The following is an 18,122-nucleotide window of genomic DNA, read 5'->3' as shown; positions in this document are numbered from 1 at the left end:
ACTCACGCAACCCCCGTCCCACGCCTCTTTATTGGCAAGCCTATATCTGGGCAGCACGCCGCACGCTTCGTCTCCGTACATAGCAACTCAGTCGAGACTCAAGCCAGGATAGCCAGTATGCACTGCAAGGGAGTCCAGTCTCTCGGTTTGGGGGGTTGCGAGGGAGCGGCATGTATATACCAAAGCACGACAGCAGATACCCACCCGCCTCACGCCCCACGCGACCACGCCCTGTATGCGGCTCTCGCATAATGTTGTATTCATAAGCAGTCTCAAGCACTTACCCCCAACCTGACAACATTAAAGAGCATGGCAACCCATACATAAGGGCTTTGATAAGACGCATGGAACGGGCTGACCCGCAGGCACAGAGGCCCTCTACGAAGACAGGCAAGCATAATAGCTAGATTCATCGAAGTCTGAGGAGCATACGCGTACATATATCACAGTCGACCATGAGTGGTGACATGGGAGAGCAGACGCTGGTGGATGCTCCGATGGTGAGGGCACATGCGGCGGCAGAGCTGAATGCATTCATCGTCACCCTTCACAACGATGTAAAACAGGAGCGCAGCGGTCGTTAATATATGTTCAGTGTTAGCTCATCAAGCCAAGCCGCTGCAAGAAGCGGCGATGTAGCCTCAACACCCGCGCAGCGACGAAAAACGCGGGGAAGAGCACTGCGGCGCTTTCGCCCAACTGCAGGGAGCACAAGTTCTGGCCGCTGCGCCCGCTTGACGCGCGGCCCGGCATTTTGGGATCGATCAGTGTGAACTATGCAACCCTGTGCACAGGCCACCCTAGCTCTGTCTATTTCGGTCACGTGCATTCTTTGTTTGACTTGTCATGGAACAACGTTCGTGAGTGGCATCGTAGGAACCTGTTGCTGTTGATGACAAGCGTCGTTAAGATGTCCAGGTGAGCTTTTCCCCACCCCCCTTCTCCAACCGCTCATCCATCGATCACCCGGTAAACAGACGACCTCGCGTGCCCCAATGTCGCCGGGGGACGAAAAACCCATCGCCCTATCGCACATGACGGGCATGACCTTCCATGCAGGTGAAGCACTTCGACAAGTATTAAACGGTATGCTTCATGCTCTTTTTCGACTTGGAATGAAGAGTATCCTCTCCCTAAGACCTAGGGTCGATGAATGTGGAAGAAGAGTGTATGGCGATTTGCATTATCTGCGCACTCATTTTTCCTGAATACTCCGCAGTCGCTGCTCTACATCAGCCCGAGTTCATCATTGCACAACATGCTTCCAATTCTTGCTTCAGCGCGTCGGCAGCTCACGCGAAGGAATTTGGGTGGGGGTGATGTGCCCCTGAATGGGGAAAGCGGTGATGTAAAACATCAAGCGGAAAGCAGGAGCAGAAAATCAGAGATTGGGCGAGGACTTCTGGGGCAAGAGACCCGAGTGAATTCGCCGCGGAGCACAAAGAGATCTACCTAGTCGAAAGCAGGTACCTTGCAAGGTATGAAAAGAATCATGTAACAATACGGAGCGTATATAACCGGTAGGGATTAAGGCAAGATGTAGCAGTCTAATGAAGGGGCCGACGTGTAAAAGACTTGACTTGAAACTTATTAATTGCCTTTCTATGTCTAATCGGGATTGCGCGAATCTATACCTCACGCCAGCGCCGCCTCAGCACGATCGACAACTTCGAGCAGAAGGTTCCAAAGCCCAGATGTGTCCACTTCTTCCAGCACCTCAACGTTCCTGCCTCCTCTGCCCCACGATGATCCATTGCCGTCGGCATCTCCAGGCGCCTCGGACGGTAGACCCCATTGATTGTAAAAGTCCACCACGCTCGCGCCGACCGCCAGGCTGGTATCGGCCGTGTCAATGCGCACCGCGTAGCGCTTGGGTGGCAAAACACGCGCTGGGTCCGCATACGCTCTTACGTGCCCATTGGCGAGGCTGTTCCCATTCGTTTCTGGCTTGTCTGCGTTCGCATTTGCGTCCGCTTCTGTTGCAGACGAGACAGTGTTGACGGCAAGAGCGGTCCCTTCGTTGGGGTGCGCCCTCGTGTCCTTTTTCTTCCTCCGTTTCAACGAATCGTTGACGTTTGCCCTGTTCAGACTCCGGTGCATCGACATCCCGATCGGACCCATCCCCGTCGTAGGCGGCGAGCAAGTGTAGAACAGCCGCGGTTCAATCACGTACGCCACGACGAGCATGTCATGTATCGGAGGGCCATGCACTGCGAAGAGTCACAGTGCATCTGTTAGCAGAGTCGCTAATCCTTTCTAGACGGGCTGAGCGAAAAGGGTACCTCACCGAATCCAAATTCATGCGCATAGGTGCTGGCGAAGAATGTCATGGCCGAGCTAACGAGCTTGCGGATATTGCTCAGACCAGACGCTGGGGTTCCAGGATGCAGCAGCTGATTAGTGTTCAGCCTCGACGAACCTGCGGATGGCGACGCGGGCGGAAGCAATGCCGTCTTGGACATGGTGCTGTTGGACGGCTGACTGCTCGACCGGCTGAACGTTGGCGATGGTTGAGAAGCAGAGGGTTTGGTGCGTTGCAGTAGCCTATCGTGGATCTCAGGAGTGAAAATCGCTTTGTTGATGGAGGAAATAGAGGCAGGTGAAATCAACAAATTATCCTGCCTGTCGAGCTTGAATAAGCCGCACACTCACCCTGGTGCGTCACATTTAAACCAGCCATGACAACCTTGAGTGGCGCGTCGCAGACAATACGTGCCGCCTCTGGGTCGACAAGAAAATTGAACTCTGCAAGCTGGCCTCTGTTCCCGCTTGCACCTGCCGAACCGCCCATTACGACGACCTGCTCGATGTATTCCCTCGTGGCGAGGTGCGAGTAGAGCTTGAGGAAAAGCGCGATGTTTGTACAGGGACCGGTGACGCATATAGTCAGTGGTGGGAGGCAAAGTGCTCGTCTTTGGGTCAGTAGAGATGAGAGTGTGTTGGCAACCAGTGCAGGAGACGGAAATGGCAGAGGTGGGGAGGAGGAGGCTGATGAAGGCGCGCCTCCATGGGATGACCACATGCGGCGTCGCACAGCGGAAGAGTCGAAATCGGGTCTGCGAGACGGGGTAATATCAGTCAGAGACGAGGAATGACTCAAGAGAGCCCGGGGCAGTAGCTACCTACAATCCGAGGACGCCGCCGAGCCCGTCTTCACCGTGGATAGCAGCATCTTTTCGCTTCTCGCTGACGAGGGGTTCGTCCGCGCCTCGAAGCAGCGGCACATCTCCTCCATTCGTACACTCTTTCTGATCGCCTTTGACATTTCCGAAAGCCACGAGAAGGCGGGCTGCATTGATGAACGTCAGCGCCCCTGGCGCGTTCCCTGCGACGGTGCTCACTCCGAGAAGCTTGATCCGTGGGTGATGACATGCGAGCAAGAGCGCGATGGCGTCGTCGTGCCCTGGGTCGCAATCGAGCCAGATTGGCTTAACACTCATGTTCTTGCCATGCCTATCAGATGTAGTTGTGGCCCTTGATCGCGTAGAAGAAGGATTTGACGGCGTAACCGGAAAAGAAGCAAACATGCTCTTTCGTTTGGACGACAATGACCTTTCCATCTGATCGCTCCTGTGCTGTTTTACACTCTCCGAGGCGCTGGAGGTTGCATTCGCGTTTTCCGAGTCTGCTGCATGAGATTCAGCGCTAACCCTTTTTACCTTGTCCTTTTCTCCCAAGCCTAGCTTTGATAACTGGCGCATCAGCGAGCTCCCAGCACCGGATGGTGGACGATCACGACGGTCCACAGGGACGGGATCGCTTGCCATGTTTAACAACGATCCAGAAATTGCCTTTTACCGGTCTTTACGGCTGCTCTAGACATTTTGAACACGATCCAGACGCCCAGAGCTATGTCCGAGAGGTTGATCCCCGATGGCAGTGACCCAGCAAATCTTGATGAAGATGCAATGTCTTCAAGGTGGGTGCATGCGTTCGGCTTGGCGGTCTCTCCTTCATTTCAGTCCTTTCATCGGGGTATCACCGAGAGCCGGCGCGTCACGTTTGGCATCATTTTCTATTCACATCTTCATTTGCTCATCATCAGCCCACTCGCTTCCTAACCTCGACGCTTCAAACACCCAACAGTCAGCTGCCCGAGTATACAAATACTCGGCGCTGAACACGATCGTTGGCATTGCAGTGAACCAGGATTTCGAGACCAGGACCGCAGGCCCACCGCTCATAGCACCTCTCTTAGAATGGAAAAGCACGGCGGCTATGCAGCTTCGATACCGATGACACCACGGCAACGCAATCCGGCCCTTGCAGCGGCATATGAGCGGACCATGCGCGAACACAGCGCCTCGCACAGGCCCTCTTGGAGAGCCCGGCTCGCTCTCCTCGTCCTGCTCATCCTCTTGTTATACTATGGCGTCACACTTCAGTATCAGACGCGCAAGGCGACCGGCAGATGGGAAGAATATTTTGGCACCGGAACAGATGTGCTCGAGGACGAAGAAAATATGCTCGGCTTTGAGCAGTGGATCGAGAGTCCAATTTCCGCCGCTTCAGGACAGTACGAACCGAATCAAAGACCCTGAGCAAACGACCCGAAGGTTCAATGGAAATGTTTCCTTCCTCGACCTTCCCAAATCCAACTATCAGAGCGGGGTATGCTTGAAGTAAAGGTCAGCAGCCGTGGCTTCAGCCCGAGGTACAACCAGCATCCACGTTTAGGAGCAGCGAACATGTTGTCGCATGCTATCCATCGAGATCGATGCCCTCGCAAGGAACATCGAGCTTGCAGGGAACATCGATTAGGTGGATCATCAACGCCTCTTCACCGCTACCAGACTTTAGTGGCCAAGCTCTACGCTCCCAGCAGACTTCGATCTGAGGGCTGCCTCGCAGTTCTTACCCTGCTCTCGAATAGACGCCCTTCCGCAGTGCAAGTGCTGCAAGCATATGACCAGCGTCCCCGCCATCACCGACCTAGTCAGTACTTATGCGCCATACACTTGGGGCTTCCTCAACATGGAATGTTCATCGTCTGACTCGGGTCAATGTTTCAGATGTAAGGTTGGAGAGCATTGCCTTCCGGCTGAGCAGCATGTGACTGCGCATATCCGGAGGCGTAGCTCCGGGCACAGCAAATTCCTGCACTTCATACCTGTACAAACGTACGGCACCAACAGTATTACATTCCCAGCTCTTTGCAGTGAATGCAGAACATTTTGGAGCACCTTACTTGACGGAACAGAGTGCGTTATTGCTAGCTGCTATCCCAAGTCTGCAAAATCCAACCATTGAGGCAAAAGGTCATTCGCAAGTCTTTCACTGTGGACCACGTAAGGATCTTCTCACCTCCTCGAAGCCAACGCCCTTGTAGTCCCAGAGATTTTTGTTGTCATCTCAGGTCCATCCTTGCGTCTCGAAGAGCTGTCCGGCTGCGCGAACGAACGCAGTGCCGTCCAGATTATCCAGCCCACCGTGGTAGATGGTGGAGTACTTGTCGATCGAGCAGCCGCGCTTCGTCATCTCGGCCATGACAGCGTCCACTTGGACCGAAAACGCACCACGCGCCCGATGAACAAAGTTCTGCGCAAAGTACGACAGCGTGCGCACCGCCTTCGTGAGATGCTCATCGTTGTGCACACTCGCAGCTGCACACATGTCAAACCAAGCGCTGGTGGCTCTGGGGTATGCACTGTTTTTGCTCCCACTAGCGCGCTCCGAATCCGCGATAACTGCCACCTTGCCGTAATTGACACTGGCGTTCGGGTTATACGAGTGATCCGAGCTGGTATTGAGGCGCGAGGTGATATAGAACGACGGTCGGCCTTCGCTGACCCAAAAGAGGACTGCGGCACGGAAGAGCGCTTGGAAGAGCTGCGCGCGAGAGATGGGTTTCAATTCGGGAAGCAACGATGGCAGGAATAGTGCCGCGTTGTTGATGTGTATTCTGCTCCCGCAAATAGAGAGTATATAAGTGTCAGCAAGCAAAGTGGTTCGAGAGATTTGAAGTTGTGGACTAACAGGAAAAAGTCATGCGTAAGCGGTTTGCCAGGTTTAGATGTAGCGCCCATCATCAATATCGCCATCCATAAAAGCTCGTCCCACTTGTCCATCCAGCCCCCTTCCTTGGTGCGCTCATCTGGATCCTTGACGTCGAGCTCAGTGAACTGCCACATGTCAAAGAAGCCCTTTGGACCAAGATGGACGAAGCGTTCGTGAGTGCTGCACGTGGCTTGAAAGGCTCACTGTGCTTGACTGCGGTCCCGGGAGCGAGGTCTGGGCCCTGAGCAATGAGCTCGAAAATGCTGAATAGGGAGAGACCAGCGTGCGGCTTGGAGGCGGAAGCCGACATTTTGCTTGTTCTCCCTGAAGTCGTACCGAGGCGCAGATCACCCAGGTGAGAAGAGCTGGGGGGGGGGCGCTTTTGGCCGCTGCACTAGCGCTCTGTCCCAAGCTGGATATGCTCGGAGCTACGATTTGCGCGAGCTCTTTGATTTTTGCAGGAAAGAGAGAGCTGGATTTTTTTCTGTAATTAGAGCCATTGAGATACCTGACCGCGATTCAGAAGAGCGGCAAAGTTTTTACATTGGTGTCAGCGAATGCAACGAAATGCATGAGCTCATGCTTACCCTCTGCCACAAGGGCTGGCAGGCCAAATTCGACACCGTAGCCGACATGGATCATCGGGTGAATAGCGCCACCAATGAAACGAGCGACATGCTGAGATTTGCCGAGTCGGCCTCTTCACTGAAGGTGAATTTCTCCAAGGCCGCTCCGATCCCATACTCTGCCACGTAGCGCTGGAAGAAAGGCATGTATGCCCAGTAGTGAGCGCGGCTGCCGCGGAAGTCTTTCCAATTCTCCTCAGTGATGTCCTCAATCACACCCACCAAACTTGGCGTAGTCTGTCGGACGCTGCGACTTGTTCATCGAAGAGGCTGGTACGATGGACGGCTTCTTCTTGTACTCGAACGAGTCGTCAAGCATCGTCGCGCGCTCCTTTTCATAAATTTTTTCAAAGCCGCTGGCTGGGAGACCGAGAGAAAGGGAAGCGAGGATTTGGTGGCTGAGGTAATTGTGAAATCCTGCGAACCAAGGGCAATCCAGGTTAGCACACGTAACGGATAGCGACCATGTACCTGCAACACACGCGTACCTTTGTCATTGAAGATGTGAAATCTCTAAGAAATAGCATCGTAGCGTAGAGTCAGCATCACGTGCAGATGCGCAGCACCAAGCTCCAGCCACACGAGTACCTTGTGATTGTCATCGAGAACATTATGAGCAGCCTATGCGCTAGCAGGGGAAAAGCCAGGAAATGGAAATAGATGCGAGCGACGAATACGCTCCATTGGAGGGATTTGCGGCTGCTCGGAGTCGTTCGCACGGGTGGCCGTCATCATAGCGGCTTTGTTTGCAAGGACTACGGTTGTATGATGGATGTGTCGTTGGTTTGAGAGTCTGGCTTTGGTTTGCAAGATACTGTGCACTCCCATGGCTGAAGGCGTGGCGCGGGCATTTGGCATGAGCTCGGGGAGAGGGTTCGAGGACGGAGTCCAAGTGAGGCGTTGAGCGATGCGAAGGTTAACAGCGGAGCTATTTATATATATATATATATGGGCGGCGACCGTCAAATAGAGAAGTTGCTTCGCCAGAGTCAGTTCACATGCTTACGTGCATCTCATATCTGGCTGAGCTCGGGCGTTGATGGGGTTCACGCAACAGTCAAGTCATCAAGGCTGTGTGTCGGTCGGCCATACAAACGCTCGCGCGGACATATCAAAGCGGCGCGCCGTTTCCTGCTGACTGCATGGGTAATTGTGAGAAGCTTGACAAGTTCGGCTTGCCCACCCCTCACACAGCGGCGTGGAAGGGAGCTCAAGGAGACCTGCGGTGGGTTGAATGTCGATGACTTCGACTCCGCACTCTCCGTAGTTGAATTCGCGTCAGCCGCTGCCGCAATGACTGTCCATGATCGACCGCGTATTTTACAATCGCCGCCTCGGGGTTAAGCTCAGCGCTGGCTCCTTTGAAGTGCAGCACCCTGGTGGATGAAGAAATCCTAGCAGCTGAGAAGCACTGTCTGAATGCGCCGAACATCTGGCCCTGCCCGCTTAGCCACGTGAGCACCGCTCTTCATTCGTGTACCCTTGTCGTCAGCCACACCGTCGAGGAGGAAAAAAAGTGAACTCCCGAATGCAACACCGCTGTGGAAAAATCTGAGCTATTTAGTCTGCCTTATGATACTTTTTTTTACCAGAGGGTCGCACATAAATTTAATTTACCAAAGCATCCTTGTAGGTTAGTGCGAATGGCGATGGCAGCTCAATCTTTCCCAGTCCCCTCGTTCAGTGCCGGGTCTTTGCAACCAACTGTATTCTAGCTATTGTAATCAGTCGTCGTGACACCGACATGTCTACATGTAGGCATACATTAAAGAGTCTATCTTGGGCTCTTGAACTGGATGTACCATCGCTGAAAGCCGAGGTGACCTAAGTCAGTGTTCTTCTGGTCCACGGTTGCAGAGCTCACGCCAACAAACGTACTAGATATGCCTCATTCATAACAAGCGTGAGGACCGTGTGCGGAGCGATGCGTAATAAATGTGCAGTTGTGCCCTTGTACCAGCCGCGAATGATGCCTTCAGCCTTTGCTGTCTGCCAAAGGCAGTCAAATGGCGACCTGTACAACACCCCAACGGATCGGCCTCGCTCTGTGAAACATTTCATCAGCCGCCGGCGCTCAGGATGAAACAAAGTCGAACCGAGGCTCACCGTCTATTCTGACCGGCTGATTGTACATCCGCGTCAATGCAGTATCAGCCGGCTGCATCACAGCGCAGACGCAGAGACCACTGAAAATAGAGGAGACGAGGTAGGTGAAGAAAGAGTTGGGTTTGCCTGCTAGTGCAGTGAATGGATTGTAAGGGTTGGCGCTTGGATCCAGCTTGACAAGGTAGGTCTTCATCCTAAGGGTGAGCAGGAAGGGCAACATGAATCAACAACAGCTACTGACCGAGGCGGAATGATAATGACTGACCAGTTATACGCAGGAAGCTGAACTGTGCTGCCCATGGCTGTTCGTAAGACACCGGCAGATATACCACGACCAAAGCCCCGCACGCCTTCCTCCTTCCATACCATCTTTAAGCCATCGATCCAGCCATTATAGTTGTGGCTTGCTTTGCCGATCTTGACGTGCGGACTATATGCTTGTATTCTTGCCTTGACTAAAAAGAACGGGTTGCCCAGCATAGCTCCGACCACACCACTGGACGCGCCTGCCAGAAGTGCTCCGAAAGCCCATACCTCTTTGACGTCCTTCCCAGCTGCCCGATTGATGGCCCTCCGAAAGGGCTCGTAAAACCCCAATCTACTGCCGTTCAGCAGCACTTGGTAGACAAATGCCGCACCGAGACCACGCTGTACTCCGCGAATGCCTTCCGAGCGGAGTGTTTTGGAAAAGCAATCCAAAGCATTGTTGTACAGTCTCGGCGATGCCGCTGCGTTTTTGACTGCAACCCTTTGAAGCTCGCCTTGCAACTGCATTCGGGTCTTGCAGACTTCCATTGGGTTCGTGACTGCGGTGTATCAAGCAAGCAAGGAAGAAAGATCAGCTTTACAGAAAGTTCCATTCAGCTCTCCGATCACATATCCAGTAGCTCACCGGTCACGCTGATGTACCAGAGGGAAGATGAATATGTCAACGAGGCGCATACATAACTCCGCATGCCCACCTTCGAACTAACTCACGCCGTCATGGCAGCCAAGGCACCAACCACAAAACTCTCGACGGTTGATACCCTTACTGCCTTATTGGGCGGGGGTGGCGTCTGCGACGCGCGCTCCAGCGGGGCATCACTGGTCGGCAGCAAAGACATGGCTGACGAGTATGCTCGCGAGGTCAAGCTGAACGCCTACACGGCGCCAGCCAAATCCCTCCTGCTGCACAGCACTGCAAGGGCAGCTCTTATTGGCAGCGAGTCAAGCGATTGCCAGTCGAGGTGCAGTCTTTCTCGCTCTCAGTCACAGTACCCCAGACGTCCGAAAACCCCAGTCTTGCTGAAGTGTTTCGTTGCTCGGCAACTCGAGGCATTTGAAGAATTGGATTGTGGGGCGGACCGCGGAACGGAGACACGGACGACGACCCGAAGCGTTCTAGGAAGCCCTCAAGTCAAGTCAGCGCGGACATGCACCAATATCATCAACATCAATCTCATCATTGTCGCTCGGTTTGGAGAATTGCGCAAGTGATCCCGCGTGCAAACAGATCGGAAGGCGTCGACGCTTTGAAAAACGCAGCAGAAAAGGTCAACTGGTCACTTCACACGTGATGGCATCGGCTGAGGGGCAGCAACAGACGATCGACGTTGCGGACCTCGATGTTCCGCAACTGCAAGACGTCAGGCAGCAACTGGAACAAGAGCTCAAACATCTCACTTCTTCCTTCGGTCAACTGAAAGGCGCGCAAGCAAAGTTTAAAAGCTGCATTGAATCGCTTCAAAGCATCACTCCCGCGTCCACAGGTGCGCCGGGGGACACTGTCTCAATGCGGCTCTTTGGATATCTGACAATTCTTCGGATCGGCAATTCTACTCCCTTTTCCTCTTTACACCCATAGATAAAACATCATTGATACCTTTGACGCCATCATTATACGTATCAGGAAAGCTTTCGGACGCAGATAAAGTGATCGTGGATGTCGGCACCGGTTACTACGTCGAAAAGCCGATTGCAGCTGCCCGGAAGATGTACGAAGAGAAGATATCTTTCGTCACAAAGAACCTCGAACAATTGCAAGAGACAATTCAGAAAAAGCAGGACAACATGCGTGTGGTGTCTGATGTGATGAAAGTAGTGAGTAACTGAACAGAAATCATTCCCTGCGTCAGTCTGACACCTTGTGTTTGACTTAGAAAATGATGCAATCACAACGAGCTGGGGCATCAGTAGGCGAAAGCACGGTGCAAGCGTAGAATTCATCAACAAGGCTGTCCAGTTTGGACACAGAATCATACACTGTAGCATATACGCCAGGCGCAACCCATTCTTGCATCTCAGGTCTACCTTTTGGAGCACAAGGCATGCCCTTGAGCGTTTGCGTCCGACACAGAGCTCGGCACTATCATCAACAGAGGAAAACATCCATCTCCTTCCTCAACCCTTCAAACTCCAGTGCAAGGGACAAAGGGTACCACACACACCAGTCTCCGCAAGCCCAATCAAACCCTGGCAAGCGTAGCCAAATGCCCCGAAGGCACGTATAGTCGAATCGAAGACCGATAGCTATGCATAGAATATACCCGAGCCACGTAATCACCCTCGGAGTTGAGTCATGACGTGCAAATCTTCTCTGTTCGCATTAATAATGACACATGGCGTGGAGCATATTTTGAGCGCCAACAGGATGAAAGTAGGGACAGAATTGATGCTCATGATCTGATCGCTCTCGAGAGTGGCGTTGTATCTACCGAATCCTAGTCTCGAATCTGACGCGCCAAAGACAGGATCCACTGTTGCATCCATACGATTCATGGGTACTGTTTCCTTTGAGGCACGGCCTCATTGGTGTCTCCGACCTGCAAGTTGGAGACACCTATCGGTTGTGACACAGCAGCCAGTTAATTATTGAACGATGACAATCGCACGATGAATCTTTGCATGTCTGCCCCAGCCAAGCTGTATGGCTCCCTGTTCAGCACTTTTACCGATGGATCAAGGTGGGCTGCTGAGAGCTTCAAAGCCAAGTGGCCGCTCCGCTGCCTATGTGAATTATTGCAGCTCCTCCACATTCCGAGACGGTTAACAAGCTCAATACTCTCAGGCTCGTTCCCGTGCTCGAGACTTCTGCGCAGACCGCTAAACCCCTTGTCCTCTTCGAGGCTGTGCGCAGGTGGCTCGGCCAGCACACCGGTGACGCTTTGAGGACAAGCGGCATCCAGGGTGCGGACGAGCAAGGTCGGCAGGTCGTCTTGGGGACGCACTGGTTTCTGGGCGTCCTCCGTATCGTTGACTGTCTTTCACACCGTAGAACACGGCGTCATCAAACCAAGGTGAACGATAGGGAAAGAGATAAACAGCAACGTTCAGATTCAAGAGGTGCTAAAGCAGGCAATCAAAGCTGCGGACAAAGTATTGTTGACTCGGAAGGGATACTTCAAATCCAACATCGATTACTCTAGCGACAACGCGCACGCCTTGCAGGAATCCTTGCTTGAAGTGGGTCGACCGAGTTGGGCGGACCTCTGCCCCATTGTGGCCGATCTCCGTTCCATAGCAGAAGTGAAAAATTGGCTCTCGTTTCTGCATCTCGAACAAATCAGCTGGCGTGCGAACGTCATTTCTTCAGTGTGTTTGCCTATGCGAATTGGAAACTTGCAGTGTCCTTGCTAATAGCATGGTGTGATCACATTGATGCTCGCGAGTGTGCCACCTCGACTTTTGACGGCACCTTGGTCAGTAGGAGAGAGTAACACGGCGCATTTGGGTGCCACAACGATACATCTTTCCCAGGGTTCCCTCACGGGTTATGATACATCTTCGGGAGCACCGGCTGCCGCAGCGAGGAGCCGCTTCCAGCTGTCCATCTCGTCAGGCTTGAGGTCCACCCCAGCAGCATCGGCAATGCCGATAAGATCAGCTTTGAGAGCCTGGACATCGGCTTGCATTTGGATCTTCATCCTGGTCACCTCGGTTTCTGTGCTTTTGCTACTCATAGAGCTGGAACCGAAGATGGAAGACGCGAAACCGAGGGCCTGATTGCTACGCTTGAGGCGACGCAAAGATTCATGTGTCTGGTTCATCGTAAAGAGCGCCGAAGCGTACTTGTCGACTGTCTCTTCCACTGTAGAGAGGAAAATGTCTTTTTTCATGTCAATGTCTAGTCGACCGGCGGCAATTGCGGCAAGCCCGCCATTTTCATGGCCTGGACTCGTGTTCGCGTTGGGAGCAGCCACAAACAACTGTCTCAGTGGAACGAAAATGTGTGGAACGAAGAAGCTGGGTTCAACTTGCGACGATGATGACGATCGCGAGTGGCCCATGGGGGAGCTTGTTCCGGAACGGTACTGTGTCGAGACTTGTCGAACCAGGCGTATCGGTTCTGCACATTGAGCAGCGACGACGCGCTTGATCGACCTGATCAGGGCGGGAACGAGAAACTGCTTGAAAGAGAGCGCTTGCCTGAGCTTCGCGCGTAGTTGTGTTGTAATTCCATCCGCATTGTCACCTAAAGCTCGCAACCTTGGGCCGACTTGATTCTCGAACGATGTCAGGAGCTCGCGCTCTAAGAGCAACAGATCTGCTGCAATGATGATGGAATTTGTTGTGAGGGCTTTGCGTTCATTTTCAACGGTTGTGTCCGTATTCGGTGGAACAGCTGGTGTGACGCCGCCAGGAGGCGAGGCACCGCCCGAGGCAAGAAGGCCTGCACCTGCACCACTGGGATTACGAGTATCCGAAGCAGCGTTCTTTGTCGGCTCCTCGTTATCGCCAGAGATATCAGGTAGAATGCTGTACAGCCAAGTCTTGTATCGACTGCAAATTTGCAAGCTGAGCCGCCATTGCTGGAGCAGCAGATCGTCGAGATGAACATCCGCACTCCAAGGAGTCGCAAAGGACGCGAGTGTTGCTTCCGTTCCGCGCATCAGTGGCTTGTTGTCCCCGAAAAATTCATTCAATTTTGATGCATTCCCCAGCTCGTTTTCGAGAGACGTGATGATTTGGCGTTGGCGCATCTGGAAGTAAATCAACAATTGCCATCGCTTGTTGAATGCTTCATGGGTAGGGTGCTCTAATGCAGCTTGGCAAGAGGCTGAAAATGGCGCCAGGCTGACAAAGGCTCGCAGGAAGGCTTTAGATATTCGGTAGTTGGAGTGAAATGTCTCAGGTCGTCCGACAAAGAAGATTTGAGACCCCAGTGTGTCCATCAGCACCTGTAATGTGTCCGGCCAAATAACTTTGCCAAAAATATCAACTCTCTCTCGGGCACTGGTGGCTATTGGAAGTAGCTCTAGTTTAATTACGGAGAGCAGACGTCCGTAGAATTTTCCCAGGGTGGAGTCCAAGTCCACGCCGACGAGGTCCCAAGCAGAGTCATGCTCAAGCGGCACAGCATTTGTTCTGCCTAGTGCTTCAACAGAAATGTTCTGGAAAGCCAGAAAATTTCAGATGACTAGTCGCTACGGCCACGGACTATTGCAAGACAAACTCACTCGCAGAAGAGCGGGTTGAACAAGAGTCTCTCGAATCAGGGAGGCCGTCAATTTGAGGCCTACGGAGCGGTCTTTGCCGGCAGTGTGGGCGAGTGCATCGATGCATAGGCTCAACCAATCTTCCTGCTCGGCCTTCCGGCGGTCCAGTGCGTCATTGCCTCTGTCTGTGTGTTGTGCCAAGGGACTGTTCTTCCAGGTATTCTCCGAGCTATGGTTCACCAACAAGCTGCCGTCCTCGCAGCTAAGCAGTGCTGTCAGAAGCAGCTCAGCTTCCTCCGATAGTTTTTCTTGTACTTTCGCGAGGCGAAGGGACTGCGTTGCGAGAAAGTTGGAAGACAGAACGTGCGAATCCGCAGTTGGAGAAGCTGCAGCGAGGAGTCGCCTTAAATCTTGATATTGTTTCAACGACTCACACAGTGCCCTCGGGCTTGGGAGGCTCACTGTGCTCGACGTCTGATGCAGTTGCTCAGGAGCTGGTGGGGGTGACTTTGGGTGGGGTCCCTTTTCGAGAAAGATAACAGCTTTTTTTGTAGTCTCATCTGAATCAACGTACAGATATTCGTCTGTGCACGAAATTGGTTCGGCTTGCGCGTGCTGCAGCTGTACTGCAAGGCTGTCCAGCCGATGAGGTTCGGTGGTAGGCGACTTGGACAGGCCAAGCACATGTTCTAGTCTTCCTGCCGCTGCGTCAAGTTCCAAAAGTGCAAGCAGGTCTCTTTCCAGAGCAATTGTCGCGTGGCGATCGTCGAGGACGGCGAGTAATTCCTCCTCCACGCTGTGTAATGCAGTGCGCACGATCTGCACTCTTTGCCTTATTTCAGAAGTACCGAGGCCGCCTACAAGGGCCCGGGCGTCCGGTCCATTGTCTGAAACGGAAGTCTGCCAAGCCAGCCGGCTGATGCGATGTGATTCAGATCGAATTTCACTGTGGCAGATTGTTGTTCAGACTACTGCCATTATAATTTTAGAGCCTGACAGCGCACCTAGCTAGCCCGACAAATTCACGATAGTGTCTATTGATGACTTCCTTGAGTTCGTCTTGTAGAAGCTCGCCATGGCCTCGCAACTCGGCGAGGATACTGTGCAAGTCTTGCAGTGCAACCTGCTGTTGCAAGGCACCATTTGTCAAGCCGCTTTGAGTATTTCCAACAGGCGGGACGCAGGTCGCTAATCTTCGCGATAGCAAGAACGAATCTGGATCGAAACCTTGGCAAACCTCCGGGCTGAGAAAGTGATTTGTTGAGTCGAGTGTCAAAGGCTGAAGCTGGATGGGGAGGGGTGATCCGTTTGAAGCAGCGCTGTGCTGCGCACCACTGGCGCTGAGCACACGTCCTTCCCCGGCCGCTTCGATCATTCTGTGCGAGAAAATACACCAAGCCGCACATCAACCATCTGAACGCTCCTGGCAGTCAGCTCCGCACATAGCAACAGTTGCTCTCATGGAGAATGATAATGACTTGTTGAAGGCGACCTATAATAGGGAACGATCTCAAGTCGGCCACCACGATTCACAACCAAGCTGTGGTGTATTGCAAGAAAACATTCACAGGGTTAGGGTTGCTGTGTTCATCCTTTGCTCTCCACTCTTCAGCTGCGCCAACTGAAAGCAACCACGTCAAAAATGCGTCGCGTAGAGAATCCGTACAGCTCTCTCTGATCTTGTCAAGGGTGGACGACCTCTACTAGGTGCATCCAACCATCAAGTTTATCTCGGCGGTAGAAAACATGGACGAAGAATCTCTCCGTGCTCAGGCATATGCCATCGCTCAAGTTCTGGCCGCGCAAGCGGGAAACGCGCCGGAGGAACCACCACCTCCCGCGAGCTACCATGCCGCTCTGCAACACGAGGAACCGGAAGCCAATATTGGTGAGGATGCTCCTCCATCTGCGGGACAGGACCGGGCCGCGTTTGAGGTAGCGCAGCAGGATGCTGGAGATGCGACCAATATGTACTTTGACGAGTCTCTGGCTGTCGACACTTCAGTCGCGCCTGAAGCGGATGCAACAATCGCGTCAATGGCAGGGCCAGGCGGGGAGCAGCACGCAGATTACGCTGGCGTGACAGATGCGGCAACTCGGAAAAAGCGAGGGTCATCCAAAGCGGCAAATGGCGAGGGTGGTAAGCGCAGGCGTAAGGACAACGATCCCAACGCACCGCCAAAGCAGACTCGTAGTAAGCGCGACGCCTACGCGCGGGTCAGCTGCGAGCCGTGTCGCAAGAAAAAGTCGCGCTGCATCCTTCCACCCCACATCGAGGCGGTCGAGGACATCACTGAGCCCCTTGAAGGCAGCGATCGCTGTACGCGCTGCGTCAAGCTCAACCTGAATTGCGTCATGCGAGCGACACAAAAGCAGAAGGAGATGGCAGCCCATCAGCGGCAGCAGCACCACCATCTTCCTTCGGAACCGCAGAACGCTTCCGCCATCCAGAGCGGAAGCCATTCAGCTGCATCCAGCTCGGCATTTGGCTTGGACCAGAACGGCGACAGCTCCATATATCACGAATCAGGCAATGGCGGTGATCCAACTGCACCAAAGCATTATGATGGCTCACAGCAGCTTGCTGTTGGTAATGCAATCAATGCACGCCCGAACATGGCGAAGAGCTCATCCACCAGGAGCACAATAGAGGAAGGATGCGTCAGCGGCATTACTGACGAGTATGGCGCCGCTCTCACCCAGGACGCGGCGAGCATGCGCCTCCTGGCCATGCTCGCAGTCAGCTCGCAAGAGGTCACATCCGTCGCACCTACCTCGGCTCCTGCACATGGGACCGACGCCACCTTTGCCTTTGACCCGAGTCTAGAGAACCTACAACAAAACCTTTTTGAAGCGGCAGCTGGTGTACAGGCCGGGGACGAGACCAATCAACCAGGCGATGAGCAACAACCACAACAGAATGATGCCTCGCGACAATTCTCTGGGCAAGAACATCTCCAATTCGAGCAAGAGCATCAGGCGCAGCCGCACCAGGAGCAGGTCACAGAAGCAGAGGCTGTGCACACTGAAACTGTGTGACACTGGGCACTGCTCGGCCGATGAATTGCTCTTCGCGAAGAAATGGGTCCTCGCGTAGAAGAAATATACTAGCGTAGCATTTAGCGCGCTCAATGGGTCCATTGAGTTGAACTGCGCCTTACCCAGCACTACTTTGGCCAAGGCCATGGTCACCCATAGCTCCATTTGCATCATCTGCTCGGTTCAATGATGAACTTTCGCTGTGGACTCTTCGAAGCGCGAATCCCGACGTGTGCTCCTTTCCCTGACTAAATGCATGTTGTACTGTAACGCATATTGCAAGACGAGACTCTACTATTGCACCAATGAGGGTCAAGTGTTTTGCATTACCCAGCACCAAGGCATCGCGCTCGACCCAATGTCCATCCTTTCATGGACTGCATTGTTGCGAGAGTCAGCGGTCACAGTAGAACAATTCCCAAAGGTGCAGAGGCACTCTACATGGGCACGGATAATGGCTGGATTGACGCAACTCTGAGCACCATTCAAGTGCGAATAGCATAGTCCAGCATGAGTGAGAAGAGGGGCGAGGGTGAGACGCTGGTGGATGTCTCGATGGATGGTGCGACAAGGCTGGATGCACAGTCACGTGATCCCTTTGGTTCTTGCAGCAAATTGATGAGACGTGAGCAAAGTTGGTAGTATGCTATGCCAATTTGAGGAAAACTGAAATGGGTCAGATATTAATGGTGCCGATCACTTGCCCCTTGCCCTTCGCCCGTGTTCATTGATTCAGGGGTTAGAGTTATGTGACCTTAGAGACTCAAGGCATGCACATGAGGATTCAACATCACCGCATGGTCCACATCTTCTCTGCCTTCTATTTTCTGTCAGGGTTGTTGGGGTGTCACTTCTGAGGATTGTTTGGGGCACCTGGAAGTCCAAGATCGTATCATCTACGGAGTACGGAAATGGGCAGGTGCGAGACATCTTACGA

At 53.3% G+C, this 18,122-nt stretch overlaps 6 protein-coding genes across 6 annotated transcripts; 2 read left to right on the top strand and 4 right to left on the bottom strand.

The window, feature by feature from the left end:
- Positions 1–1,595: 1,595 nt before the first annotated feature.
- On the bottom strand, positions 1,596–3,903 carry K437DRAFT_256226 (nucleoside hydrolase). The gene is made up of 4 exons (XM_013388020.1): positions 3,127–3,903; positions 2,653–3,056; positions 2,288–2,572; positions 1,596–2,210 (listed from the first exon to the last, which is right to left on the bottom strand). Exons 1-4 carry the CDS (start codon positions 3,438–3,440, stop codon positions 1,636–1,638), a joined length of 1,578 nt encoding a protein of 525 aa, XP_013243474.1. The 5' UTR covers positions 3,441–3,903; the 3' UTR covers positions 1,596–1,635.
- Positions 3,904–5,136: 1,233 nt separating this feature from the next.
- On the bottom strand, positions 5,137–6,513 carry K437DRAFT_108319 (uncharacterized protein). Its single transcript, XM_013388019.1, has 3 exons — positions 5,977–6,513; positions 5,305–5,902; positions 5,137–5,230 (listed from the first exon to the last, which is right to left on the bottom strand). The coding sequence occupies exons 1-2, from the start codon at positions 6,129–6,131 to the stop codon at positions 5,353–5,355; spliced, it is 705 nt and encodes a 234-aa protein (XP_013243473.1). The 5' UTR covers positions 6,132–6,513; the 3' UTR covers positions 5,137–5,230; positions 5,305–5,352.
- Positions 6,514–8,148: 1,635 nt separating this feature from the next.
- K437DRAFT_256221 (mitochondrial carrier) lies at positions 8,149–10,006 on the bottom strand. The gene is made up of 6 exons (XM_013388018.1): positions 9,708–10,006; positions 9,622–9,629; positions 8,995–9,535; positions 8,730–8,923; positions 8,502–8,668; positions 8,149–8,430 (listed from the first exon to the last, which is right to left on the bottom strand). The coding sequence occupies exons 1-6, from the start codon at positions 9,833–9,835 to the stop codon at positions 8,398–8,400; spliced, it is 1,071 nt and encodes a 356-aa protein (XP_013243472.1). The 5' UTR covers positions 9,836–10,006; the 3' UTR covers positions 8,149–8,397.
- Positions 10,007–10,182: 176 nt separating this feature from the next.
- Positions 10,183–11,294, top strand: K437DRAFT_256220 (Prefoldin alpha subunit). The gene is made up of 3 exons (XM_013388017.1): positions 10,183–10,480; positions 10,576–10,811; positions 10,871–11,294. The coding sequence occupies exons 1-3, from the start codon at positions 10,288–10,290 to the stop codon at positions 10,928–10,930; spliced, it is 489 nt and encodes a 162-aa protein (XP_013243471.1). The 5' UTR covers positions 10,183–10,287; the 3' UTR covers positions 10,931–11,294.
- Positions 11,295–12,388: 1,094 nt separating this feature from the next.
- Positions 12,389–15,613, bottom strand: K437DRAFT_108231 (uncharacterized protein). Its single transcript, XM_013388016.1, has 3 exons — positions 15,151–15,613; positions 14,168–15,092; positions 12,389–14,101 (listed from the first exon to the last, which is right to left on the bottom strand). The coding sequence occupies exons 1-3, from the start codon at positions 15,519–15,521 to the stop codon at positions 12,482–12,484; spliced, it is 2,916 nt and encodes a 971-aa protein (XP_013243470.1). The 5' UTR covers positions 15,522–15,613; the 3' UTR covers positions 12,389–12,481.
- Positions 15,614–15,831: 218 nt separating this feature from the next.
- K437DRAFT_256218 (uncharacterized protein) lies at positions 15,832–17,481 on the top strand. The gene has a single exon (XM_013388015.1). It carries the CDS (start codon positions 15,893–15,895, stop codon positions 17,183–17,185), a length of 1,293 nt encoding a protein of 430 aa, XP_013243469.1. The 5' UTR covers positions 15,832–15,892; the 3' UTR covers positions 17,186–17,481.
- Positions 17,482–18,122: the final 641 nt, after the last annotated feature.

The sequence above is a fragment of the Tilletiaria anomala genome (genome assembly GCF_000711695.1).
Source record: "Tilletiaria anomala UBC 951 chromosome Unknown K437scaffold_36, whole genome shotgun sequence".
NCBI classification, from domain to species: domain Eukaryota; kingdom Fungi; phylum Basidiomycota; class Exobasidiomycetes; order Georgefischeriales; family Tilletiariaceae; genus Tilletiaria; species Tilletiaria anomala.
Note: the sequence above shows the minus strand (reverse complement) of the source record. Positions and strands in the feature narration are given on the sequence as shown.